The 26,246-nt window shown below is 45.4% G+C and overlaps 2 protein-coding genes across 7 annotated transcripts in view; one reads left to right on the forward strand and one right to left on the reverse strand.

The window, feature by feature from the left end:
- Positions 1-15,337, reverse strand: strada (STE20 related adaptor alpha). 6 transcript variants are annotated; one of them, XM_041231578.1, is made up of 14 exons: positions 15,252-15,337; positions 12,563-12,611; positions 11,925-11,981; positions 11,033-11,090; positions 8,418-8,494; positions 4,947-5,049; positions 4,692-4,813; positions 4,327-4,435; positions 3,407-3,530; positions 2,395-2,566; positions 2,129-2,233; positions 1,784-1,974; positions 1,300-1,342; positions 1-1,100 (listed from the first exon to the last, which is right to left on the reverse strand). In XM_041231578.1, exons 3-14 carry the CDS (start codon positions 11,934-11,936, stop codon positions 945-947), a joined length of 1,272 nt encoding a protein of 423 aa, XP_041087512.1. In that variant the 5' UTR covers positions 11,937-11,981; positions 12,563-12,611; positions 15,252-15,337; the 3' UTR covers positions 1-944. The 6 variants fall into 6 exon arrangements, with proteins under 6 accessions (XP_041087512.1, XP_041087511.1, XP_041087515.1 ...); XM_041231577.1 differs by lacking the exon at positions 15,252-15,337 and adding an exon at positions 15,104-15,190; XM_041231581.1 differs by lacking the exons at positions 8,418-8,494; positions 15,252-15,337 and adding exons at positions 9,461-9,530; positions 15,104-15,190.
- Positions 15,280-26,246, forward strand: part of ddx42 (DEAD (Asp-Glu-Ala-Asp) box helicase 42) — a 25,981-nt gene continuing 15,014 nt past the window's right edge. Inside the window, exons 1-11 of the mRNA XM_041231366.1 lie at positions 15,280-15,368; positions 17,443-17,677; positions 17,867-18,017; positions 18,510-18,571; positions 19,915-19,951; positions 22,175-22,324; positions 22,478-22,582; positions 22,980-23,099; positions 23,646-23,822; positions 24,075-24,203; positions 25,730-25,829. Coding sequence (XP_041087300.1) covers positions 15,365-15,368; positions 17,443-17,677; positions 17,867-18,017; positions 18,510-18,571; positions 19,915-19,951; positions 22,175-22,324; positions 22,478-22,582; positions 22,980-23,099; positions 23,646-23,822; positions 24,075-24,203; positions 25,730-25,829 — 1,270 coding nt within the window. The 5' untranslated portion in view covers positions 15,280-15,364. The remainder of the gene's footprint in view (positions 15,369-17,442; positions 17,678-17,866; positions 18,018-18,509; positions 18,572-19,914; positions 19,952-22,174; positions 22,325-22,477; positions 22,583-22,979; positions 23,100-23,645; positions 23,823-24,074; positions 24,204-25,729; positions 25,830-26,246) is intronic.

The following is a 26,246-nucleotide window of genomic DNA, read 5'->3' on the forward strand; positions in this document are numbered from 1 at the left end:
TTTCTCCATAGTCAAGTTTTATTTGTGGTTCGCTGACCTCAGTAGTAGATTTAAAAGAAACACACAGAGCATTTCAAATTAAAAAAAAGACCTGAAGAGCTCAGAGCAGCACCAAACACCACAGTTCAGTCTCCCCCTCCCAGACAAACATCCCTGAGACTGAGGCATGCCATTCCAGTCTCATCCCCCACTGAACCAGCAGCCAGGGTCCTGAACTCCTCCGTTAGGCTCTGATGCTGGAAGTGGATGTTACATTTTCAAGCCTGTGGTGCACAACTCTGCCCCTGGTGATCCATTCCAATCAGGGCCACAATTAGTTTGGCTCAAGATGCACCTGCTTGGGACAAAGAACTGGACTGGAAGGGACTTCCGAGGCTAAAGGTGTACAACAAAGACCTGAACGCCGTCAAGAGACACAGGCCGACAGTCGCTGTGTTTTTGGGGTGATTACAAAGAACAGTTTTATTTTATCACTGTTAAAGACTCTTCCTAAAAAATGTGTATAGCCAATATAACTGACTGTCGAGTCAGAAATTACCATTTAACAGGATGTAAAAAAAAAATTAATAAAAATTGCTGGAGGAGAAAAAAAAAAAAAGACAAAATCATGAAGGGAGACAGAAAAATTTGAGTTTACTGTACCCTAAGCTTTGTCTGTGCAGAGACTGAACTACGTTAAGAGAGAGAAGATGGGAAAACGAACAGTCAGAGCAATGTTTCGTCAACACTGCTGCACTCCTCCAAACCTGCGCTGCTCTCACCGCCTCTCAGTCACACAGCGGCCGGCTTCAGGAGCTCAGTGTGGACGAGAGTTTCAGGTGGGGGCTCGGCTGTGTTCACTCCCTCCTCCAGTTGTCTCAGTCCCTCCCCTATCTCCTCTCCCTCCCGTCTCTTAGAAGTCCCTGTCCTATAACCTCTAGCTTGTTCAGTCTCCTCCTCCTCTCTCAGAAGTCCCAGTCCTCCACCTCCAGCTGGCTCAGGCTGGTCTCCAGGCTGGCTGGTCCCGTGGGGGAGTCGTGAGGCTGGGCGCACTCAAAGTGTGTGATGGGGGAGACAGGGCGGAGCAGCTCGGGGAGCGCATCCGAGGCACGCCGCTTAATCTGCAAAAGCGCAAAGGAAAAGACACATGGGCACACTGGCGATTTCATTCGAGCACCTCTAGCGGTCTGGCTGTCTCAGTCTCAATTAAACACTGGCCCTGCTGCCCTGTGCGGTGCCTCACGCATGTGTTTCACTACTAGCACAGGCATACTTGCAGTTCAAGGGAATTGGGTCTGAAAGATGAATTAAGATCCTTACCTGCTTGAAGAAGGAATGTCCGAGAAGAGCACTGGCTGGCGGTCTGAAAAAAGACAGAAATAAAAAAGCAGATTCAAAACGTTAAACTCTCAGAATCTGTGGGGATACAACTGTAACAAGTCTGACAGAAAAACTACTGGTTGAGTTCCTTCTGTACTTGGTTCTACTGTACGTGCTGTTAAAGTTAAAACATGCTTTCACCCCTCCAACCTTTAACCCACCTTGCTGTTTCTAAAAACACACTTACAATACTAATGTTTTTAAAAAAGCAAAACACATACCTAAAATAAGAATATGCACAAGACTGCTCAGTGCAACACTTTGAGGGAGGGAGGGTTTGCTACAGGGAGCTGTCTGTTCACAGCAGCAGTGCGTAAGGGAGGGTGGAGCATGCACTCGACTGCCCAGAGCAATATAGTGTACAAGGGAGGAATGTACAATATAGCATTCAGGGTTTGGACTCTGCTCAGGTTCGGGGTCCCACCTCCTCTCAGGGTCCCTCTGCAGACACAGCTCCACAAAGCTGTGGAAGTGTGTGCTGAAGGTGCGGTTGTAGGGGTGCGGGCTGGGCTCTCCGTTTGCTCCGGGGTCGGCCCCCAAGCGGAGCTCCTCAGGGGGTATGGTGCTGGTGTCCAGCAGGCAGGGAACAGTGCCGTTCAGCTTCTCCAGCAGCATCTGCAGGGGGCACAGCGTACTGCAATCACTGAACCTTTGACAGCTCAGATATAGACTAGTACATAATTAATCTACATTTCTGATATGAAAATGCCCCCCCCCCCCATGAAAATGTTGAGAGGATGCAAGGGGCGAGGGGTCACTTCTCACTCACCTGTGTCGCCGGCATGTCTTTGAATGGGACGTGTCCATTGGCCAGCTCGCAGGCAGTGATACCCAGGCTGTATATATCAGAGCGGGCATCATACCCCTGCAGTGTCTGCAAAGTGGGGGAGAGAGAGAGGGGTGTTAGAGCAGAGTGTTGAGTGTACAGAGCGGAGGGTACAGGAGGATGCAGTGGAGTACACAGTGGAGGGAGGGAGGATGCAGTGGAGGGTGAGGTAGAGTACACAGTGGAGGGAGGAGGGCACAGTGCTCTACCTGCTGTAGCACCTCCGGGCTCAGCCAGGGCAGCTCCTTGACGCTGTACTGGGGGAAGTCGTGCACCACGCGCGCTCGCTGCCCATGCCCAATCAGGCTGAAGATACTCCGTAGCCCAGAGAGGTAGAGTTGCCCGTCGCAGGACAGGAGCAAGTGACTCGCCTTCACACTCCTGCAGGGGAGAGGAGCGGCAGTGAGGTTTCTTTTTCAAACAGTGATATCTATATCTGTATCTCTCTCTATATCTGTATCTCTCTCATTTATATATATATATATATATATATACACACATACTAGACACACAGTCAACTCATGAATACTAATTTCAAGGGACTGGCAAACAAAAAAAAAAAAAAAAAAAAAAAGTTTCCTATTCATAATTCTTATTATCAGGAGTCTAAGCCAAATGCATACTGTCAGTCTATGCCAACTCAAAATGCATCACAGGATCAGAAGTCCCAAAACAGCACTAAAACACAGTACAGAGCTTGTCTGGATGCAGGCCAATACATTTCCCCCCCATATCCTTTACACACAGCTGCTTGAACTAAGACAATTTGTTTTATTCCATTTTTTCTTCCCTGGGGATAATTGCACAAAACAGGAAATCAGTGTTGAGTGAATTCTTATTACAAGAAGCAACTGTTCAGTTTGGCCGGGACTCTGTAGAAGATGGGTTTTAACTTCATAAGAATTGCCTGTAAATGGATATTAAAAAGCAGTGGATATTATATTATATAGTTACAGCTCAGTTAAACAAAAAGGCTTGTGCAGTTCTGATCGAGGCTCCATTTCATAAACAACAAGATGCGCTTTCCACTCTACAGCCCACTGTGTTCCCAACAGGTGTGGAGGGCAGCAGTGTCAATAGCACTCCCAGTGAAGTGTGGAGGGCAGCTGTGTCAATAGCACTCCCAGTGAAGTGTGGAGGGCAGCTGTGTCAATAGCACTCCCAGTGAAGTGTGGAGGGCAGCTGTGTGTCGGTGACTCTGCTTGTGGGCCTGGTCCTTACCTGTGTACGTAGCCCATGTGGTGGATATAATCCAGGGCTTTGAGCGCCCCCTGCAGGATGTAGGCGATGGCCAGCTCACTTATGCCGTCGGTGAAGTGGGTGCTGATCAGATCCTTGGCAGAGCCTGGGGGGAGGGGGAAGCATACTGTGTCACCAGCAAAGAGAGACACTCCCACCGTGTCACCCCCAAAGAGAGACACTCCCACCGTGTCACCCCCAAAGACAGACACTCCCACCATGTCAGAGAGACACTCCCACCGTGTCACCCCCAAAGAGAGACACTCCCACCATGTCACCCTCAGAGAGACACTCCCACCGTGTCACCCTCAGAGAGAGACACTCCCACCGTGTCACCCTCAGAGAGAGACACTCCCACCGTGTCACCCTCAGAGAAAGACACTCACACTGTGTCACCCTCAAAGAAAGAGACACTCCCACCGTCAGACTCAGAGAGACACTCCCACTGTGTCACCCCCAAAGAGAGACACTCCCACCGTGTCGGCCTCAGAGAGAGACACTCCCACTGTGTCACCCTCAAAGCTTTCAGGCTTCAGTTTACTGTGAAGATGTTCTTGCAGCAATAAGGGAGCCACACTGTACTAAACTGATTGCACAAACTCCAGGCTTCTGAAAGGGCAACTGGACAGGGTGATTGGACAGTGGACATGCCTGTCTTGCACAGGGGGTTAGACGGACTGCTACACTGTGTGTATACAGAATACATACAATCCTTTTTTCAAATGAAATACCCTTATTTCATATGTTTTCAGACTTTGTTTTTTTTTCCCCCTGGACTGATTTATTAAAAAAGATTGCAAATCATTTCTTTGGTTATCCCGGTTCATTATAGTTGCATATTTATAAACAAAGACTTGCATCAACCACAGTGAGGACAGTACCCCAGTACCCCAGTCACTTACCATACGCCATGAAGGGAGTGATTACCCACAGTTCATTTTCTGCTATAAAGATACTTCTATAGGGCAGAATGTTGGGATGGTGAAATAGTTTGGAAACACGAAGTTCACTCTAGAAGAGAAAAATAAAGAAATACATACTTCAGAATGCAGTTAGAAGCATTAAGCATCATTTTATCTCCAACTCAAAGTGATTGTAGCCGCCAGAACCGTTCCCGTGGAGCTCTTTACAGAACAAATCATTAAAACACTCAACATCCAAATAACATTTTTCTGCACATAAATATATTGCTTTAGGAGGAGCGAAGTTTCCAGGATTCCCTGGTGGCCCCGGTTCGATGCCCCTTGGCTGTGGGAGGGACCTTCACCTGCAGGAAGCTGACCCTCTCGCTGGTGCAGGACTCCAGGTGGATCCTGCGGATGCACACGGGCTCCCCTGTGGGCCGGTACCTGCCCAGGTTTACAGTCATCAGCTCCTCCAAACCTCGTCCTGCAAGGGAGTAAAAGCATCACTGCTAACAGACCCCCACACACACAGAGACACACACACACACTGAAACACAAAACACACACACAGAGACAGACAGATAGACAGACAGACACACAGGCACAGACACCAGTACCTATGATGGTGAGAAGGTCATAGTAACAACTGTCTGGCAGAAAGCTACCCATGGCTTCCTGGTGAGGGAGAGAGGCTAAAGATTCACAGCTCTCTTCATTAGCCTGGGAAGCAGAAATAAACTGTCAGGACAGGCAGTGTACACACACTTCTTCTAATCAACAATCACACAGACACACACACACACACTGCCTCTAATCAACAAATCACACACACGCTTCCTTTAAATCAACAAATCTCACACACGCACACTGCCTCCAATCAGCAATCACGCAGGCACTGCCTCTAATCACACACACAATTCCTTTAAATCAACAAATCTCACACACGCACACTGCCTCCAATCAGCAATCACGCAGGCACTGCCTCTAATCGACAATCAATCACACACACACACACTGCCTCCAATCAACAATCACACACACACACACACACACATCCAATCAACAATCACACAATCAACACACACACACACACACTGCCTCCAATCAACAATCACACACACACACACACACACACACTGCCTCCAATCAATCACACACACACTGCCTCTAATCAACAATCACTTACACACACACACTGCCTCCAATCACATCACACACACACACACACACAATCACACTGCCTCCAATCAACATCACACACACACACACACACTGCCTCCAATCAATCACACACACACTGCCTCCAATCAACACACACACACACAATCACATGGTGTGTCCAAGTGACGGAGTTAGTGTTAGTGCGTGTGTTCCAATCTGCAATCAACATCACACACACACACACACACTGCCTCCAATCAACAATCACACACATTGCCTCCAATCAATCACACACACACTTCCTCTAATCAACAATCACGCAGGCACTGCCTCCAATCAACAACAATCACACACACACACACAATCACAATCACACACGTGTGTGACAGCAGACCACCCTAGTTGTTGTGTGACAACACACTGCCTCAACTCAATGTTAGTCCAACACACACACTGCCTCCAATCAACATCACACACACACACACTGCCTCCAATCAACAATCACACACACTGCCTCCAATCAATCACACACACACTGCCTCTAATCAACACACACACACTGCCTCTAATCAATAATCACTTACACACACACACTGCCTCCAATCAACAATCACACACACACACACACAATCACACTGCCTCCAATCAACAATCACGCAGGCACTGCCTCCAATCAACAATCAACACACACACACACACACACACACACACACTGTCTCCAATCAACAATCACACACACTGCCTCCAATCAATCACACACACACTTCCTCTAATCAACAATCACGCAGGCACTGCCTCCAATCAACAACAATCACACACACACTTCCTCCAATCAGCACTCAACTTCAGCTATACAAGCTGGTCCTGGCTTTGGCAAGACTTCACCTAACTACACATCAATGAAAAAGCACAGCGGCCTCAAAAGAAAATCTTGAGCAAAATGATCGCTTGTAAACACAAGGAGATATTGCACTAGGAGGATGTTTGATTGATTGATTTCTTTCTTTTTATTTTTTTTAAAAACAAATCTGGATTAAAATAAAAATCGGATTCTTTTGGAAATGAAGATGAATAAAAATCGTGAGACTCCTAATGCAGTAGCCCCGAAGCGAAGCCCCTTGAATTGAAAAGCCCCAGCTTCACATCATGACAGTTTTTATGGTAGAAAGCAGGTTACAAACGGTAGGGTCGTGACCAGCTGGAACACAGACTGTGCCACATCACCCATGTGTAAGCAAAGCTCTGTCTTTAACAAGAGACACAGAAACACATTGAGAGAGTACATGCCTCACTGCAGAGTGCAGCACGGGAATTCTATCACAGTTTCCCTAGGTCTGTGAATCACGGTATCAGCTGAAAGGGGCTCTTCCTAACTTAGTTTCTTATAGTTTTCCAGTACAGTGTAAATTCAGAGTGTCCCAGAAGCCAGGCACCATCACTGTTAGTACTGTGTGTCTCTCAATTTCTTTCGGAAAAGACGAACAAATTCATTTAGATGCGTAGTGCAGATTTAACAAGACAACATCCTAAATCAGCATAACAAAGGATACTGCCTGAGGCCTGACCTACAGTGAGGAGACACTGACAAAAAATGACTGTAGACCAATTTAGCTACAGACACCAGACCCCAGCTTACACAGGGAGTGTACCAATGCACTGCTCACACACACACACACACAAACACACACACGGGAGCTAAGGACTGGGAATTATACACACACACACACAACATCCACTAGCATTCATCTAGCTTGCTTTTGTTATTTGTCCTTGTTCTCTTAACCCTCCCACTGTGCTATCCCTTGGGGCAAAGCAGCAGCGATCGCCTCAACCAGAACGCGCTGGGAGATCAAAGCCGTGATTTAGAATGCATTTAAAAGTTTATAAACAAATGCATGCAGAATTAATTTAATAAAATCACAAGGGGGTGAGCAACACAAACACTGTACTCAAGACAAGAGCCTTTTCACTCAAAACTTGGCATCACAGTAGAGCCTGTCACATGGATTGAACTGGTTCTGGGTTGGATATGTGCGAGAGTCAATCCACTGTGTTGCGGTTACTTCATTAACATCAGGGCATTATAAACTAAAAACACAGGTACAGCAATGCTTTTAAAGCACCACAGCACAGTATTTGGCAAGTAATAAAACCGCATTCAAAAACTTTAGAAATCCCTCGCTTTCTTGTTTTCTTTTACCGATGGTTAAACTGGGCATTTGCTTTACGTGAAGTGACTGTAAAAAGTGCAACTGCATTCCCAAACACACCGCCTTTCATCTGAACGGAATCCCTTCGGTCCTGCTAAGAACTGAATGGACTGTTTTAGACCCGTAATGAAACCAGTTTCCATCAGCACCGTTCAGCTGTGTAAATGCCAGAGGTTCCATCAGAGGGGACGGTCTCTTCCAGGGTGGGCTATGACAGGTTCTACTGTAAATTACTGAAGCCATGCAGCCCTCACACTGCTGGAGTCTGAACTCAATCACAGTTCACAGCGCTAGAATAGCATCAACTATTCTATTTGTGGTGTAACCGCTGCAGCTTAAGCAAGACGTGAATGTATTGCATGTGCTGCATCTAGGGATTTTGAAGATGGATACCCAGGAAACATAATGGCTCTGCGGGGGCAGCAGCAATAAGGAGTCTGCCCCTGCTGTCCACTCACACCCATGCTGATTCTGAAGCTGGTGGTTCAACAGAGTCTACTTTCCACCAGACACTGTGCTATAATACCAATGCCTGTCTCTGCTTGTGCCTGTGTGTGCCTGTCTCTGCCTGTGAGCCTTCTCCGTCTGTGTGTCTAACCCTTAACTCGTAGTCTGTGCCTGTGCCTGTGCCTGTGCCTGTGTGTGTGGCTGTCTGTCTGTGCCTGTCTCTGTCTCAGCCTGCCTGTCATATGGTGCACGATGCTCTTCCTAACATGCCTTCAGTCTCTTTAGGCTGTGCCACAGCAGGACTGTCAGGGGCAGCATGGAGGAGAACACAAACACACGCAGCAGATCTGAAGGGGAGAAAAGCACAGAAATAAGATTCTTTCAATGAACACAATCCTGCAATCTCCCTGCTGCACTGCCAGGGTCCAAACACCAGTGAGAGAGTGAGAAATACACAGGGGGAGAGGAGAATCCACCCAGAATCCTGTGAGCAAGGGGAACAGTAGGTTGGTCAACAGCTTTCAAACCACAAGTGAAACGAGTCACGATTCAGGGGCTATGAAGATCCACGCTATCCTTGCAGCCCATTCCTATAATAAATTACTTGCACACTAATGTGTGGGACCTCATTAGGCCACTTAAAAAAAGGAGTGGGAACGAGACGCCCTATAAAGAGACCGACCCATTCCTCCTCCTCCCAGTTTTACAACTCCTGGTTCAATAAGTTCAGGACGGGTTGATCTTGTTTATTCTCCCAGTAAAACTTGGAATAGCTCAAACTGCTTTGCAATCCCTCCCTGCTGTGCCCAGTCTCAAGTATCCAAACCAAGAGTAATCCAATTCACCACAGCCACGAAGACCTGGAGCCAAAGCAACACAGACACAGACAGACAGACAGCCAAACTACTCAGAGTCACAACACAGTGTTAATTCTGTCCTCACGGTGAAATTCTTTACAAGTGTTTTAGAATCACAGAACAAAAAAATAAACAAAAAAAAAATGTTAAGGCAAAACAGGGTTTCATAAAGGCTGTCTGTCTGATCGGGTCAAGGGGTCACCAGTTATAAGGGGGTCAAAAATTTAGTTGGTTTTGAACCCCCCCCCCCCCAAACCTTTAAATTGATAATTTCCTCAAAGTATTTGAGACTTGTGTCAGGCATCTGGAAATGGCACAAGAAATCCAAAAATGATTTTGTTGGGAAAAAATAAAAAAATAAAAGATTGTTGGAAAAAAAAAAGTTACATTGTTAAAGGTTGTTGACTTTCGAAAAAAAAAAAAAATAAATTCATAGAAAAGGGTCCAAGTCTTTACCTTTGAGATCTTTGCTTCAAATTCAAGATTCGTCCATCTGATCCAATGTCACAAGAAGCCAGTAGTGGCACTAGAAGTCAATGCAGGTTTGAATACATTGCTGATGCAAAACTTTAGTGCAATTCCCTATTTAGGGCTACTTTAATCTGTAACAAGTGGGACCTGCTGTGTCTGACTGGGGCTACATTCTCCTGTATGAAACCCAGCTTGCAGATGAGATGTGTTCCACTGCGAAGCACATTCACAATGCCTTCCCATGCACTGATGCACACCACACAGCTGGATTAAAAGCACACTTACTTTCCCGTGCGAGCTCCCCTGAGCCTGCTCTGGGGTGAAGAAACCCAAAAGAAAGGGAGGGCTCGTCTTTAAACAAGTACATACACTGCCATCACAGTACTGCACTGAGCACAGTACAGACAGAGACCGGTCACGTGACATGAGCATGCAGGCTCCAGGGCAGGGGGGTCCAGCCCCGTTTACATTAGAAACTGTGTGCCTTTCCTATTCCTAGTACACCAAGTCATTTGACACAAACGTCCTTTTCACACTGTCTGCTCTACCCGGGTCGGAACCTACCCGGGTCAGGACCAGGTGTCATGTGGGTCGGCTATGAGATTTCACAGTGCTTTTGTTAAAGCAGGGTTGATCTGGGTGACAGACGCACGTACACAATGTGTGTATCAATGCCCTTGAAGCAGCTTGTTACGGTCTTAATCCCGGCTGCAATCTGGCTCACGCTGTATCACAAATCAACAAAAATACGGCTGAACTGAATAAACAGAAATGTTTCTTGCAGAAGTGAAACCTTCACGCAGGCATGGCTCTCTTATTTCGTCGGCTTACGAGCGGCCGTCATGCATTTTGTCTCGCTCAACCCGGGCCTGGTCGTTGAGTCAGCCCAGGTACATAGTTTCACACTACGCAGGAATGTGACCGAGGTCCAGACCCGGTTAGGAGAGACAGTGTGAAAGGGGCTGAAGTAATTTCAGATATATTCACTACATTAGTATTACATGCTCGTCAAAAAAATAAAAAAAACTCCCAAATTTGGACCAAAATCCCACGTTGACAAGGGAGTATCTGGCAATTAGTAGTGCTGGGAAAAACATTAAAAAAAACCCAGCAAACACTGCTGGAACTGACCAGTTTTCTATTGGTTCCTACAACAGAATTTATATAGGACTGTATGAAAGATATCATGCAACGGATGATACCATGGCAGGAATGTTGTCTGAAATGAACACACACACACACTGCACTGTCCAGAAGAGTTTCCCACCCTGTCTAACTGGTCAATCATTTGGGAAACACATGCAGAAAAGCACACTAGTACATGAAGAACTCCCAGCGCTGGCACTAACCCACACAGGACTCTTCAATAATCCACCCGCTATGTGTTCGTTTTTTAAAACTCAATACGGGCCTGTTCCAGTTGCCAAACTTAAATGTATTTAACCGGGACGGAACCCTTGAGAAGCACGTCTTGTTGTCCAATGCTGCGACTCCTGCTCCAGGTGTAGCTTCATTAGCAGAGAATCTGCACTCACATCACTCACGTGGGGCTCTTACCTCCAAACAGCTCCAGATCCCTCAAGCTCTCGACGCTCAGTTTCTCCGAGACCCACCTCTGGGGAGAGAGGAAGGACAGGGGGTCGGGGTCAGGGTCCTGTACTGAGGTCAGGGGCAGGACTGGTCATTCCCACCATCTGAGCGCTTCAAACTGGCACCAGTCCCGCTGACCCAGTCCTGGGTTTCAGAACCTCCCTTGTTCAGGTACAGCAGTGTGCAAATGTAATCAGAACACCTCACGATGTGTCATTTCTATCCTGCACCTACCTGCATGAAAACACCTCACAGTGTGAGAATTTCAACTTCCGCTCAGTAATCAGTGATACAGAAACAATTCATATAGATTAGACCACTTTGTGCTTTAATCAGACATCTTAAAACGACTTCTAAAAAGTCTCATGCATTTTACCATGTGGCTGTGTGTTCCATTCTCTTACTATTTTATTAATTACACGTGTGGTTTATTAAAGTCTTCAATTAAATTAGACCAGCAGTAGTTTGCCTATTCTGATTTTCAGTTCCACTGGTTTGATTTTTTAAAAATCTGCTCTGGATTCACTGACCACACTTCTCATCACAGCGCAAGTCTGCAGGGTTACTGATAAGAGCAGTTCATGCAGCTATGAAAAACAAGTATTTAACATTAAACTCCTGGCTCCTGATCATTGCAATAATAGACGACTTCATTAAAAGCAGTTCTGAGCCCCGGGGCTGGGCGCAGCAGGGCTAGTGCAAGTTTCTAACAATACCATGTAGTACACTGTTTTATTATACAAGACAGCAGCGCTTCGATTCCAGAGACCAGCACAGTGCTTGACGTTGTTCTTCTGCTGACAGGTTTGAAGGACGGGCAGCTCATTTCTCTTTGTAATGACTGACACACAGTACTCACCAGAAAAGACATGGACACTGGATTGCAAGTTACCAGCTGTGCAACTCCATGAAAAACCTGGAGCAAGGAAAACCCACAACTTAGGATACATTCCTTCAGAGTTTATTCATGCAATTCAATGAATTCAGGAGTTATTTGCAAAAGTTTCTCTCCAAGCTGTAGTGGGTGAAGCTCCCACAGTCGCTCGCTTCAAATCAACCCTCAAGACCCACTTGTTCTCTCTTGCTTTCAATGCTCTTTAAGCCTGATATATGTTATTAGCTGTTGTCTAAATTGCTATTTCAGGTTTGTCACTCCATCTTATTCATTTTTTTTTTTTTTTACTGTTAACTGAATCTCCATCCAGACCCTGAATAATTAATTACATCATTTTACCTGGTAAACCTGGAGCGGAAGGGCCCTCCGGGGCTGTGATTGGACAGCCCTGCACTACAAGATCCATTCCAGGACTGTGATTGGACAGCCCTGCACTACCAGATCCATTCCAGGGCTGTGATTGGACAGCCCTGCACTACAAGATCCATGGCAGGGACGATTCTAGATATCCTGCCAGGGTATACTGTTGCATGGCAGAGTCTGTCCTGCACATGTTGAAGCTGAAAACACAGTTAGGGTCCAGTGCAAACGGCAATACTTACCCTCGATGACCAAGGGGAGTGTTGTTAGTTTTGCACAAAAAATGTCAATCTATGGATTACAAAAAAAAAGTATTTACTGTACAAATCACATGCATATATACATCTGTATACACACAAGAAAATTATCTTAAGTGACTCGTTAGAGACTAGCGCTTGCAATCTGAACCTGTCGTTTGGACGCAGCTTGTCTGTCTAGCTTTTGCAATGTGTCTTTCTGCCGAGTTTTATAAACTTTATTTTAATCCGAACCCCACGTCCTTTTAATCTTTTAAGTGTCGCTACATGCGATTCCATCCCAGACCAGAGGCACAAGCAGCTGCATTACTGGCTTCAGTTGCCTTTAACGATGAAAGCAAAACTCGGCATAAGGTTGCAATGGCAATGTTACAGCAAAAAATATATAAATAAATAATAAATACAATAAATAAAAGGAAGCCAATTTGTACTGAGACCACAACTACTCTGTATTACTTATTATGACAAAATATCTAATAAAATAAAATTCACTATGCCTTCCCGGGACTCTAGCTGAGCACACGTCAGATCCATCAATAAGGACACAACCCTACTGCAATTGACGCGCAATCGGTTGTCAATACTTTATAGCAGTACTACTATCGAGGTGTTGGATGCATAGATAATTTCTAAAGAGGGTTCAAACTTTTACCAGGCTGGTTTTTTGTTTTTTGGTATCTCAGAGGTGGCAGTCCTGTGTCGAGTTGTATGTTTTTTTTTGGTATCTCAGAGGTGGCAGTCCTGTGTCGAGTTGTATGGTTTTTTTTGGGGATCTCAGAGGTGGCAGTCCTGTGTCGAGTTGTATGTTTTTTTTTGGTATCTCAGAGGTGGCAGTCCTGTGTCGAGTTGTATGTTTTTTTTTTTGGGATCTCAGAGGTGGCAGTCCTGTGTCGAGTTGTATGGTTTTTTTTTTTGGGGATCTCAGAGGTGGCAGTCCTGTGTCGAGTTGTATGTTTTTTTTTTTGGTATCTCAGAGGTGGCAGTCCTGTGTCGAGTTGTATGTTTTTTTTTTTGGTATCTCAGAGGTGGCAGTCCTGTGTCGAGTTGTATGTTTTTTTTTGGTATCTCAGAGGTGGCAGTCCTGTGTCGAGTTGTATGTTTTTTTTTTTGGTATCTCAGAGGTGGCAGTCCTGTGTCGAGTTGTATGTTTTTTTTTTTGGTATCTCAGAGGTGGCAGTCCTGTGTCGAGTTGTATGTTTTTTTTTTTGGTATCTCAGAGGTGGCAGTCCTGTGTCGAGTTGTATGTTTTTTTTTTGGTATCTCAGAGGTGGCAGTCCTGTGTCGAGTTGTATGTTTTTTTTTTGGTATCTCAGAGGTGGCAGTCCTGTGTCGAGTTGTATGTTTTTTTTTTTGGTATCTCAGAGGTGGCAGTCCTGTGTCGAGTTGTATGTTTTTTTTTTTGGTATCTCAGAGGTGGCAGTCCTGTGTCGAGTTGTATGTTTTTTTTTTTGGTATCTCAGAGGTGGCAGTCCTGTGTCGAGTTGTATGTTTTTTTTTCTTGGTATCTCAGAGGTGGCAGTCCTGTGTCGAGTTGTATGTTTTTTTTTTTGGTATCTCAGAGGTGGCAGTCCTGTGTCGAGTTGTTTTTTTTTTGGTATCTCAGAGGTGGCAGTCCTGTGTCGAGTTGTATGTTTTTTTTTTGGGTATCTCAGAGGTGGCAGTCCTGTGTCGAGTTGTATGTTTTTTTGGTATCTCAGAGGTGGCAGTCCTGTGTCGAGTTGTATGTTTTTTTTTCTCAGAGGTGGCAGTCCTGTGTCGAGTTGTATGTTTTTTTTCTCAGAGGTGGCAGTCCTGTGTCGATCTCAGAGGTGGCAGTCCTGTGTCGAGTTGTATGTTTTTTTTTTTGGTATCTCAGAGGTGGCAGTCCTGTGTCGAGTTGTATGTTTTTTTTTGGTGTTTTTTGGTATCTCAGAGGTGGCAGTCCTGTGTCGAGTTGTATGTTTTTTTTTTTGGTATCTCAGAGGTGGCAGTCCTGTGTCGAGTTGTATGTTTTTTTTTTTGGTATCTCAGAGGTGGCAGTCCTGTGTCGAGTTGTATGTTTTTTTTTTTGGTATCTCAGAGGTGGCAGTCCTGTGTCGAGTTGTATGTTTTTTTTTTTGGTATCTCAGAGGTGGCAGTCCTGTGTCGAGTTGTATGTTTTTTTTGGTATCTCAGAGGTGGCAGTCCTGTGTCGAGTTGTATGTTTTTTTTTGGGATCTCAGAGGTGGCAGTCCTGTGTCGAGTTGTATTAAATTAAAACCAAAACAGCACTTGAGGTATTTTTTTGGCCCCTTATTAAACTAAGGCTGAAGCCGACTAGCCAGGCCGGACCTGTGGACCACAAATCGCAGAAACCCCGAATTAATCTCGAACTGTGATGATTATGCAGAAATAATGACGTTGCGTTTAAATAATACAGGACAGATACCTTCGCGGCGCTCTGAACGCAGCGTGAAACTGCTTCCTAATTGTAATTTAAAAATAAATCCATTAAAACAAGTCTACAAAAATGACATTTAAAACCCCGTCGCAGTATCCCAAACTCACCGCTCTCGTCTCCCTTTAAGCCTGTCTCCTGTGTTTTTATTTATTTATTTTAACGCAAAGCCGTAAACCGGCCTGCCGCTCAGAAAGGGAAGCGGAGGCGTCACCTATGTTGTCAGTGACGGGTCCCGGCTCTTATTGGATCGCTTACCGGTAAATCGTACTCTGAGGCGGGATGGAAGCATCTAGGCTTCTCGTCTTCGGCAGCTGCAATCTCCCTGTGCGGCTAACACGGGCACTGTCGCTGAGCCTGAACTGCACAAAATGGGTGCGATCACACTTAGAATATAATTGGCTAAAGCGGTCAGCTTGGGCCCAGCATCTGCGCACATTGATCCCCGAGAAAGCAACCACAGTCTGCACAAGATATGCAGCGCATTGGCTGAGTGAATAACACAGTCCACACGACCTAAACTGTGGGACGAATATATTATAAATTATAAAACCTGATCTATTCTGAATGCATGATTTCAATATTGCCTAAATATATGCAAATAATATATAATCGCGTAATACATCTCATATACATGTTTAATGTATAATAATTGGAAGGCGCCCTGCATAATAATAATAATAGCAATAATAGTAATAATAATAATAATAATAATAATAATGGATTGCCTAGTGTCGCTCCTATGTGACGCAAATGTTAAACCGTGATGTTGTGCACAAGCTTTCTGTGATGTTGGGCTCAGCTTGAGGACGGATTGTGGGTTTTGATATAAACAAGAGTCGCACTTTGGCAAACAGGTAATGCATGTTTAATTCCGGGGGGTTAGATTGCATGTTGTGGCGATTGCTCGGAACTAGAAGAGATGCTAGTGACCGATGTGTATTTATTAACGACTGAAATGCAAACAGATATTACACGGCGGATAAAAGCACATAGCTGGCGACACGGTCATAAAAAATAAATAACAAATAAATAACATGCAGGCTGTGTGTGCGTGAAATTTAAAACAAAAAAACGCTGAGATACTAACAGGGTTTAATTCAGCCAGCTATAACCAGAAAGCCTCAAGTCGCGTTCACTTCCTCGGCTGCGTGTTTTCTATTTCTTCAACTAGGCCCTGGTTCTGGTTGTGTGGCTCAACACGCATTTGAATGGGGGACGGGGGGGTTGGGTAAAGCTGGTCTACAAACTACTCATTTTATAAAAGGTCCATAGTCTGTTTTCATAGAATGCAAAATATAACAGAATACTGCCAAGCCGTGGGCAGTACTGTAAACGGATGACTTTTATTAAAAAAAACAAAAACAAAAAACTGCATCTTATAAATAGATTTCTCAGTCCCAATCGTTGAACTGGGGGTCACTCAGCAAACCACCGCTTCTTTTCAGCGGTTGCCCGTCCTTGGTGTTGATCGGTAATTCATTGACAAACACACCCTTCTGATAATCCACACATTATCTTATCTATTAGGCGCCTGTGGGGAAATTTAAAAAAAATGAAACATTGTGTGTGTATCAGATCTGGGATAGATATTGATTTAAAATATTTTAATTAATATTGTTGGGAATATGTGTAAATAGTCAGATATTTTACATTTCTTTGTTGCTACAGTTTTGTACTGATTAAAAAAAAAAAAAAAAAAAGTGAATCCAAAATTCCAAACCCAGGACGATTTAACAAGCTTACTGTTTTTGACCGGGACAAAAGAAAATGAAGGCTGGAAATAGTGGGGCAATCCCCTTTTCCCCGGGACGCCTGGTAACTCCACACACCACCTGTTTTGTTTTCTAATTTGAGATCCATGCCACTCAGGAATAGAGCTGCTTGCTAAGTATTCCAGGCGGGCTGCCTATGGACAGCGTTGTGGTGTTGCTCTTACTCTTGGCGTATTCTAGTATCAGAGAGGCTGTGACACACAAACTCTTCACACAGATGACTAGAAAAGCAGCGTTGCACCTACAGTGTTTAAGAATAAACGTGTCTGGATTGGATCATAATAAAACCCGTGCGGGGTCCCACAGAGATGCAAAGTGAACTACCGCTATGTTACCAGGGTTTCAAATTTGTAATTGGTTTAAATTTGGCAAATTGCACGCGCCCCGTTAGTACTATGCCTGTCCCACTGTACACATCGGAGCATGTCATGTACTGAGATCACAGAAGGGGTCACTAGCTTCTTTCATGGCTGGATTTGTATAAAGGAGCTTTACAGAATACAAGAAAGCTGACAATGGACTCAAAACTGCAAGAGCAGTTAACCAGGCCTGCTCTAGGTGTATAGTTATTATTTTTTATGAAGGGCTATCTGCTAAGGGTACCTAGTGCTGAAAGAGCTCAAGAATTCAGTGAAGCTCACGGTTGAGTTGTTAACTCTGTCTCCCTCTTTCAGCTTCACGCAACTGCACAGGCACTATGAACTGGAATAAAGGCGGGACGGGTGGCAAGCGTGGGTTTGGTTTTGGGGGGTTTGCCCTGGCCTCGGGGAAGAAGGAGGAGCCCAAAGCACAGAAGGGGTCCCACTCTGCTTTCCCACCCCCGGCGACAGGGGTCTATGGGAAGGGGCAGCAGCTCCCAGCGTTCTATAAGATTGGGTCGAAGAGAGCCAACCTGGACGAGGAGAATGCGTGAGTATCTGTTTCACACCTCCTCCATCGGGAGATAAGCACTGCAGTACGGGGAATAGCAGAGAACAATGTGAATGAGACTGCATTGGATATTGATTATCAAATACATAACCCTTACACTGGCATGGCTAATGCAGATATACATGCTCAGTGTGTGACCTTGTGTCTATCTCTGTGTGCTCGCTACAGCTACTTTGAGGATGATGAGGAGGACTCCAGCAGTATGGACCTGCCCTACATCCCTGCTGAGAACTCCCCGACTCGGCAGCAGTTCCAGAACAGAACCGGGGGCTCGGATAGTGAGGAAGACCCCCTTGATGCCTTCATGGCTGAAGTGGAGGTACAGTAGAGCAGCATTCCCCCACAGGGGCTCCTTAATCGCCATGCCACGCAACAGGGTACAGTGGAGGCGCCTGTGTGCCACCCTGCTTGTTAATGCAGGCACATGGTATACGTCCTGATTCCACATTTAAAAGAGATTTGTAAACAGGTACGCTCACTGCAGGATGCTGAACTGTACAGTCAGCACTGGCTAGGGCTGTCCGTCTGCATTTAATAGATTCAAGGTTTAAACCTACTGTTACTTGCCTACATAAAAGCAGACTTCATTTAGTGTTTATAGGTTTTACATTGGTATTATTGTAAATGTAATTTTTCATTGACAGTTCAGACAGCGTTGGTTTTACAATGCTTTATTCGCTAATGCATAGGGAATTACGGTGATTACAGTATTGCCATGTGGCCCCCCCTGAAAGATTTTGTAGTTCAGTGCCCCCCTCCTTTTCTCTATGGCTGTGGGCTGATTGTTTTCTCTCCCTGTTGTTGAGTCCAGGACCAGGCTGCCAAAGATATGAGAAGACTTGAAGAAAAAGACAAAGAAAAGAAAAATACAAAGTAAGTCTTCAGAGTAACAGATTGTGCATGTTAACAACAGGGCCACAGTATTATTATTATTATTTTTATTGTACATTTTTTTGGGCAGGCCTGATTGTTCGATGTGCCTGGGGGGAGGAGAGGTTTGGGAGAGGTGCTTTTTAAGCACTGCTCTGTTCTCTGCTCGGTGTCAGTAGGACCTGCTGAATGAGGTCTGTGTTATATTCAGGATTGTGTAGATTGGTCAGTGTTGTGCAGCTCAGGGGTTCAGTTTATTGAGCAGTAAGATGACATACTTGTACTGCTTCCTGAGCGAGTCCAGCTACACAGTCAATGCCATGGGAGTGTCCAGGCCTTTGTACATGCAGGCCTTTCCTCGAGCTGCATTCCTGGTTTTGCGGTTAGCTTGAAGGTGTAGTCTCTGAGGTCCCTCAAGCCTCTCAGGTCTCAGAGATCTTGTAGGTTATTTTTCTACCCTGTATTAACTAAGTACCATTCTCACCTCTCACCTTGCTCCTATTGGAGTACCTCACTCTATTTGCTGGGCACAGTTAAGCTGCGGGAAGACAAAGCCACTTTGTGGCTTGTAATTTTTTTTTCAGGAGACAAGGTTTCAGGCCACTGCACGGCACACCAGGGGAGACTTGGGGTTTGATGCAGCAAAGTTGCTTCAAACTAGGTCTCCTGGAACCAGGTTTCAAGCCACTGATTCTGAAAAAATGACTCTGTGTTGCCTAACCCAGCAGCACTCAGTTTAGCACAGAGAACACTGGGGTGCTGCTTGTTGTTGTTGTTGTTGTTGTTATTATTATTATTGTTGTTATTATTATTATTATGTACGTGTGAAAAAAGATCCAACACCTGCTAAAGGAAATACCTTCACCTTTTAGATATTGTCACACCTTCTAAATGTCATCAGGAGCAGAATTAAGCTGGAAGCATGTTGGTGAAGTTTGCAAAGGGAACTGCATGTCTGTCTCTGATGTGCACTCTTTCACACAGCAGCAGCAGCAGCAGCAAGGCCTCTTCATCATCCAGTCTCGGTGCTTTTTGGGAGTTCATTTAATTCTGTAGATTACCAGGCTCTGACACTGATCTCACAGCAGCTGTGTAGCTGTGCCTCGTCACTGTGGGGAGGGAAGGAGGGGCAACCTGCGAGAGTGAGCTACAGGTTAAAGCGGCAGGCAGTGATATCCCATGTTTGTGTGCTGCACTTCCCGACCTCCCCAGTGTGAGGCGCTGTGCCGGGTCCGTGTTGTGGTGGGGACGGGGGACGGGGGACGGGGGACGGGGGGGGGGGACGGGGAGCAGTTGATTGAGGGCCGAGTTGCAGGGAAGCTTGTTTCTCTGCTTGTTTTTTCCAGGGGTATTCGTGATGACATTGAGGAGGAAGATGACCATGTGAGTTTGACACGCAGAATTTCTACTATATTCTCAAACAGAAAGATTTCAAAAGCATTTGCATTGTTAGGGTATTATTCTGCTTATTCTATATTTTATTATTATTATTATTATTATTGTTATTATTATATATTTTTTAAAAACATAATTTTCTAATTATTGTTGCCCACTAGTAAGAATGTACATATTAAATTACGCAAAATATAATGAAAATAAATTGGTAAAATGTTTTCAGTTTAATCTTGAAAACTCTTCTGTATCTGCAAACAAAATAATTGAAAACAGCAGCTTCTCATCTTGAATTGTGCTCTCAAATGTGTCTTGGTAGATTGTCACATTTTAGTGGACTTGCATGCTCTCCATCCTTAGAGTAAGTAGCAGGATTAAAATATAGCGTTACCCGTCCCCACACGCTGCTACAACTGTTTAAATAACATACCTGTCATTTTTTTTCGTTGTTCACATGCTGTCTGTTTCAAAATGTCTGCTCTAGTGCACTGCTAGTGTCAAGATTATTGTCCATGCTGTCAAAGAGGTAACGCAGTGGTAACGATCCATAATGTGGTAATCGCTCTTCCTGCTGTGCTTTAGAGGACAGATCTCAAGCCCCAGAGCACTAGAGCAGACATTTTGAAAAGAGCTTTGAAACAGACTTTAAAGTCCTAAGTGTAAAAAGTTGTCAGGATGTTAACAGTGAAAAGAAAAATGGACAGCTACGTTATTTAAACAGTTGTAGCAGTGCGTGGGGACGTGGAACGCTGGATTTTTCTGAATCCTGCTAATGTTAGATTTTTATAAAATCTATGAAACAGATCCATGTGGTGAGCGGGAGAGTATCCGTGTGGATCAGCAAACCTGATCTCATTAACAGAGAGTATCCGTGTGCATCAGCAAACCTGATCTCATTAACAGAGAGTATCCATGTGCATCAGCAAACCTGATCTCATTAACAGAGAGTATCCGTGTGCATCAGCAAACCTGATCTCATTAACAGAGAGTATCCGTGTGCATCAGCAAACCTGATCTCATTAACAGAGAGTATCCGTGTGGATCAGCAAACCTGATCTCATTAACAGAGAGTATCCATGAGCATCAGCAAACCTGATCTCATTAACAGAGAGTATCCGTGTGCATCAGCAAACCTGATCTCATTAACAGAGAGTATCCGTGTGCATCAGCAAACCTGATCTCATTAACAGAGAGTATCCGTGTGCATCAGCAAACCTGATCTCATTAACAGAGAGTATCCGTGTGCATCAGCAAACCTGATCTCATTAACAGAGAGTATCCGTGTGCATCAGCAAACCTGATCTCATTAACAGAGAGTATCCATGAGCATCAGCAAACCTGATCTCATTAACAGAGAGTATCCGTGTGCATCAGCAAACCTGATCTCATTAACAGAGAGTATCCGTGCGGATCAGCAAACCTGATCTCATTAACAGAGAGTATCCGTGCGGATCAGCAAACCTGATCTCATTAACAGAGAGTATCCGTGTGGATCAGCAAACCTGATCTCATTAACAGAGAGTATCCGTGCGGATCAGCAAACCTGATCTCATTAACAGAGAGTATCCGTGTGGATCAGCAAACCTGATCTCATAACAGAGAGTATCCGTGTGCATCAGCAAACCTGATCTCATTAACAGAGAGTATCCGTGCGGATCAGCAAACCTGATCTCATTAACAGAGAGTATCCGTGCGGATCAGCAAACCTGATTAACAGAGAGTGTTCTTCCAGGCAGGGCGCTGTGTAGACCCTGGTTTTGAGGTTTAAGTGTTCAGTAGGAAGATTAAGATCTGTTGACCTGATGCAGTGAGTGATAACATGCCCCTCAATACAGAGGACTAAATAGTACATTAAAAACTGGTAAGTTTAGAAGCAGTACAGATAATCCATTTCACTTTGAAAGCGTGTAGCACACAGTTCAGTTTCATTCCTAATTTGCGTTCACATTCTAGCAGGTGAGTCTACATATTTCCACTGATACAGGATGCATTTCCCACGTATATTCTGCAGAGATTTTGCAACAGCTGTTTTATAGTTATACAGACACTCTTATACAGACCAGTTGGTCACAATCATGTTTTCTAACGGTTTTTCCCTTTCTCTCTTTTGCACAGAACCAACAGTACTGTTCATTTTATTCTGCACAGTGCAGCGATGGCCCTGTGTGTGTGCTGCTTTGACTGCAAGCTCTGCCTCTCTGTCTCCCCCTGCAGGAGGCCTATTTCCGCTACATGTCTGAGAACCCAATGGCGGGGGCGATTGCGGACGAGGAGGAGGATTCCATCGAGTACGACAGCGACGGGAACCCCATCGCCCCCGCCAAGAGGATCATCTGCCCGCTGCCCCCTATCGACCACTCCGAGGTACTGCAGCCTGGTGCTGCCATCGCACTCGCTAATGGATTGTCGTTCTGTCCGGTGGTTTTTAAGTCTTGATTTTTTTTGTACTGCACAGAGTCACGCTGTCCCCAGTGATGGTGTTTCTGACAGGCAGCGTGTCTGTGTTTCTCCCTCCAGATCGATTACCCCCCCTTCGAGAAGAACTTCTTCGAGGAGCACGAGGAGCTGGCCAGCCTCGCCCCCGACCAGGTGGCGGAGCTGAGGAATAAGCTGAACCTGCGGGTATGTGTGCCTGCCTCCCTGCCTGCCTGCCTCTCTCTCACCCCCTGCCTCTGTGCGATGGATAAACTGCACAGATTGCTAATTTAGAAACTCGGTTGATGGGAGCAGATGCAAATACAATATAGTTGTGAGTGTATCGGAGATAAATGCAGAATGTGTTCACATTAACATCTAACGATTTACAAACTATTGTGTAATCCTGAAATTTAAGAAGAAAATCATGTGATTGTTTACATTTGTGGGGATATAAAATGTAATAAAATATTTTTCTGTTCATGGGTACGAGTGAATCACTTTGCCTGTATAAGGTGTGTGTTGTGCTGTGTGGGATCTAAGGTGTGTATTGTGCTGTGTGGGAGGGCAACTCTAAGGCATGTGTTGTGCTGTGTACTTGCAGGTCTCCGGTGCAGCCCCTCCTAAGCCCTGCACCAGCTTTGCACACTTCGGCTTCGACGAGCAGCTCATGCACCAGATCCGCAAGTCGGAGTACACCAAGCCCACCCCCATCCAGTGCCAGGTGAGCACAAGCAGTGACTGATTTACTACATTGTATCCTAACAGAAAATAAGAGTCAAAGTCATGGCCAGGAAAATATGAATTCTGTTTTCTAGCCAAAGTAAAACTGAATCTGATGTTGCTTTTATGTTACAGTTCAGGTTTTTATGTAACTGTCACCATTTTTTTTCTCCCTATCAATATATATATTTTTTCTTTTTTTCTGATCAAAGAGTGAGCTTCAGTTACTGTTTAAAATGTGCCTCATTATTTGAAACGACACCCTCTGGTGTACAGCCTGGGTGTTTTAAGTTGGTGGTTCTTCAGGGGATTTTTTCAAAAATGTAATTGACGCATTTATTAAAAAAAGGTTCCACGCCAACTGACCGGTAGCCCGCGCCGCACTGCAATATCACCGGGGAGGTTTTCCTTAGAACCCCCTGTATTCTAAAGCTGTGTGCATCAAGCCCTGCTGAAGCAGTAACTGTGGCTCTTGGTAAATCGTCGAGCTGCTGGCACTGTAATCCCGTCGGAGGAAGCTTCAAAGGGAGTTTTGTCCTGTGTGCAGGGCGTTCCCATCGCGCTGAATGGCAGGGACATGATCGGCATCGCCAAAACTGGCAGCGGGAAGACTGCTGCCTTCATCTGGCCCATGCTGGTGCACATCATGGACCAGAAGGAGCTGCAGCCAGGAGATGGGCCCATCGCCGTCATTGTGTGCCCCACCAGAGAGCTATGCCAGCAGGTAAGGGCAGCCGGTACTGGGGGGTATGGGGTTATGGGGAGCGGGAGCTTTACATACACCTAGAGGACTAGGCAGATGTTCTTGAGGTACTTCCATTTACTGCAGTAATTGCCCTGTTTACTGTAGGCACTTCAGCAGGTGGTATAGTGAAGGCTGTTGTATGTCTGTCTGTGTGCCACACTTCACATTTTTGCATGTGTGCGTTTTGGAAGTGCTGATGGAGGCTGCATGTCTGTCTCTCCTCCTCCCTAGATCCACGCAGAGTGCAAGCGCTTCGGGAAGGCCTATAACCTGCGCTCTGTGGCCGTGTACGGAGGCGGCAGCATGTGGGAGCAGGCCAAGGCTCTCCAGGAGGGGGCCGAGATCGTGGTCTGCACCCCGGTGAGTATCCCTGCTGTCCAGGAGCAAAAAACTCCTGCTCTATATGCCACTGCCTGTAGGAGCAAAGAGCAAACCACCTGGTCAATACACCACTGCCTGCAGGAGCAAGGAGCAAACCTGCTCAATGCACCACTGCCTGAAGGAGCAAAGAGCAATCCTCGTGGTCAATACACTGCTGCCTGCAGGAGCAAAGAACTATCCTCGTGGTCAATACACTGCTGCCTGCAGGCCAATAGGGGGATGCCACCAGGGCTTGAAACTCACACTAGCCCAGCTGCACCCAATACCTTTGTAAACATAGTGGAAGCAGAGTTCACAGGTTCAGCTTCACACACATGCGGTTAGGTAGGGCATATAAGACAGGTGAGTGAGACAAGCTACCTGAATCCTCTCCGGATGACAGACCATCTCCCGACCTGAGCAGTGTCCCACAGAATTAGGTAACTGATCTGACGGTATCTGATTTCCGTTTAAAGCTAGCTGCCACATTTCTTGTGTCAAACAATAAATGTTTTAGCTGTAGATGTGGTGCTTTGGTATATTGGAATCAATAAATGGACACTTACTAACATATTAATATTGCATGCACTTATTTGCAGACATCAAATTAGTTTCCTTACACCTTCTGTTTATAATATTTCATGGTCAGGAGTCGACACTAAGTTGTGTCTCCCTTATTCTGCATGTAGAACCGATAGTAACCCTGCAGACTCACAGCTGAGCCGTATTCATGCTGAAATGAGAATCCGTTCAGAGCAGATTCACCAGGGACCTGATTGTTCAAACTCCTGGCACCTACTTGGTCACGTCAATAATTTACCTAAAGGTGCTGTGAAACCTGGGATTGTGTGCAGGGCTGGTGTGAGTCTCTGTGTGTGGCAGTCACATTGAACAGCAGTTGGATCCATTTCAGCTTTTATTTTGAGCTCACTAATGCCAACTTTCCATTTGCTCTGACTGGGACTGTCTTGAAAGAGATGACATTGGATTCGTTCCGTTCCATCAGCAGCAGATTTGCCTGCCTGCCTGCCTGCCTGCCTGCCTGCCTGTCTGTCTGTCTGTTAGCCCTGTTTAGGATTGCAGACTGGCAGAACTCGATCACTTCAATGAGCTTCCAATGGGAAAGACGCTGGAGGGAGAGGCAGGTTTTAAATCTTAGACTGCGGGAAAAAAGTACATGCGCAGATCAGTGGGTGCATAGCAGTTGAATGACAGCGTGTTCCACATTGTCGACTGCTGCTGGAACTGACTGAATCCCCAGGTTGATACTGGGAAATAGATGAGACCAGAGTTTTACAGACTGGTTTTAATGGTGGCAGTGCAGGTGTGACTGCCTGAACTCACCCTGAACTCTGCAGCGGCTCAAGCTGCTTTTTTAAGGGCGGTCATTCTGCTCTGATTCTGTGTGTGTTTCTGTTTTGGAATGACCAATGCAGTACTTTTAATCTTTCTGTTTGGGTACCTGCTGTGTGTGTGTGTTTGTGTGTCAGTGAGTGCGTGTCTCACTGCGTGGCTCTCCTCCACAGGGGCGCCTCATTGACCACGTGAAGAAGAAGGCCACGTCTCTGCAGAGGGTCACCTACCTGGTGTTTGACGAGGCTGACCGCATGTTTGATATGGGCTTTGGTGAGCAGGCTGTCCGATTCCTAGCATTCACCTTTATACCATGCCTGCCGGGGGCGCCAAAGCAGGTTTATTATTCATTTATTTGTGTCCCACTTGTAGCTCTGCGACATCACAATAACAGCTTCACCAAGCTGTGAGTTCAGAGCTTCCCACAGCAACGGCAGTGTCTAATCGATCAAACAAAAATAAATGGCTAAATTCAAGCTTTCTTCATAAGTAAATAGTTAATTACATGTGGTATAAACACAGCAGTTCTCTGCGGCTAACTCAGAAATAATCAATGAGTGAATAAAGACTTTGTCCCTCTTGTGTTTGTCGGCCCTCGCTTTCGATTTATATTTGTGTTACCTGTTTAGAGCTGGCCTGTCTCCTCTCGTAACACCTCAAGCATGTTCATTATTGATCATTAATGCAGTA

This window comes from Polyodon spathula, chromosome 28 (assembly GCF_017654505.1).
Source record: "Polyodon spathula isolate WHYD16114869_AA chromosome 28, ASM1765450v1, whole genome shotgun sequence".
Lineage (NCBI taxonomy): Eukaryota > Metazoa > Chordata > Actinopteri > Acipenseriformes > Polyodontidae > Polyodon > Polyodon spathula.

What these genes read in the sequence shown, in the direction of transcription:
- strada (XM_041231578.1), bottom strand. An exon ending in GGATCTGGAGCTGTTTGGAG is followed by an intron (nt 8,495 to 11,032) that starts GTAAGAGCCCCA and finishes TCTCCCCTTCAG; the next exon opens with ATCTGCTGCGTGTGTTTGTG. An exon ending in AAGACATGCCGGCGACACAG is followed by an intron (nt 1,975 to 2,128) that starts GTGAGTGAGAAG and finishes TGCCCCCTGCAG; the next exon opens with ATGCTGCTGGAGAAGCTGAA.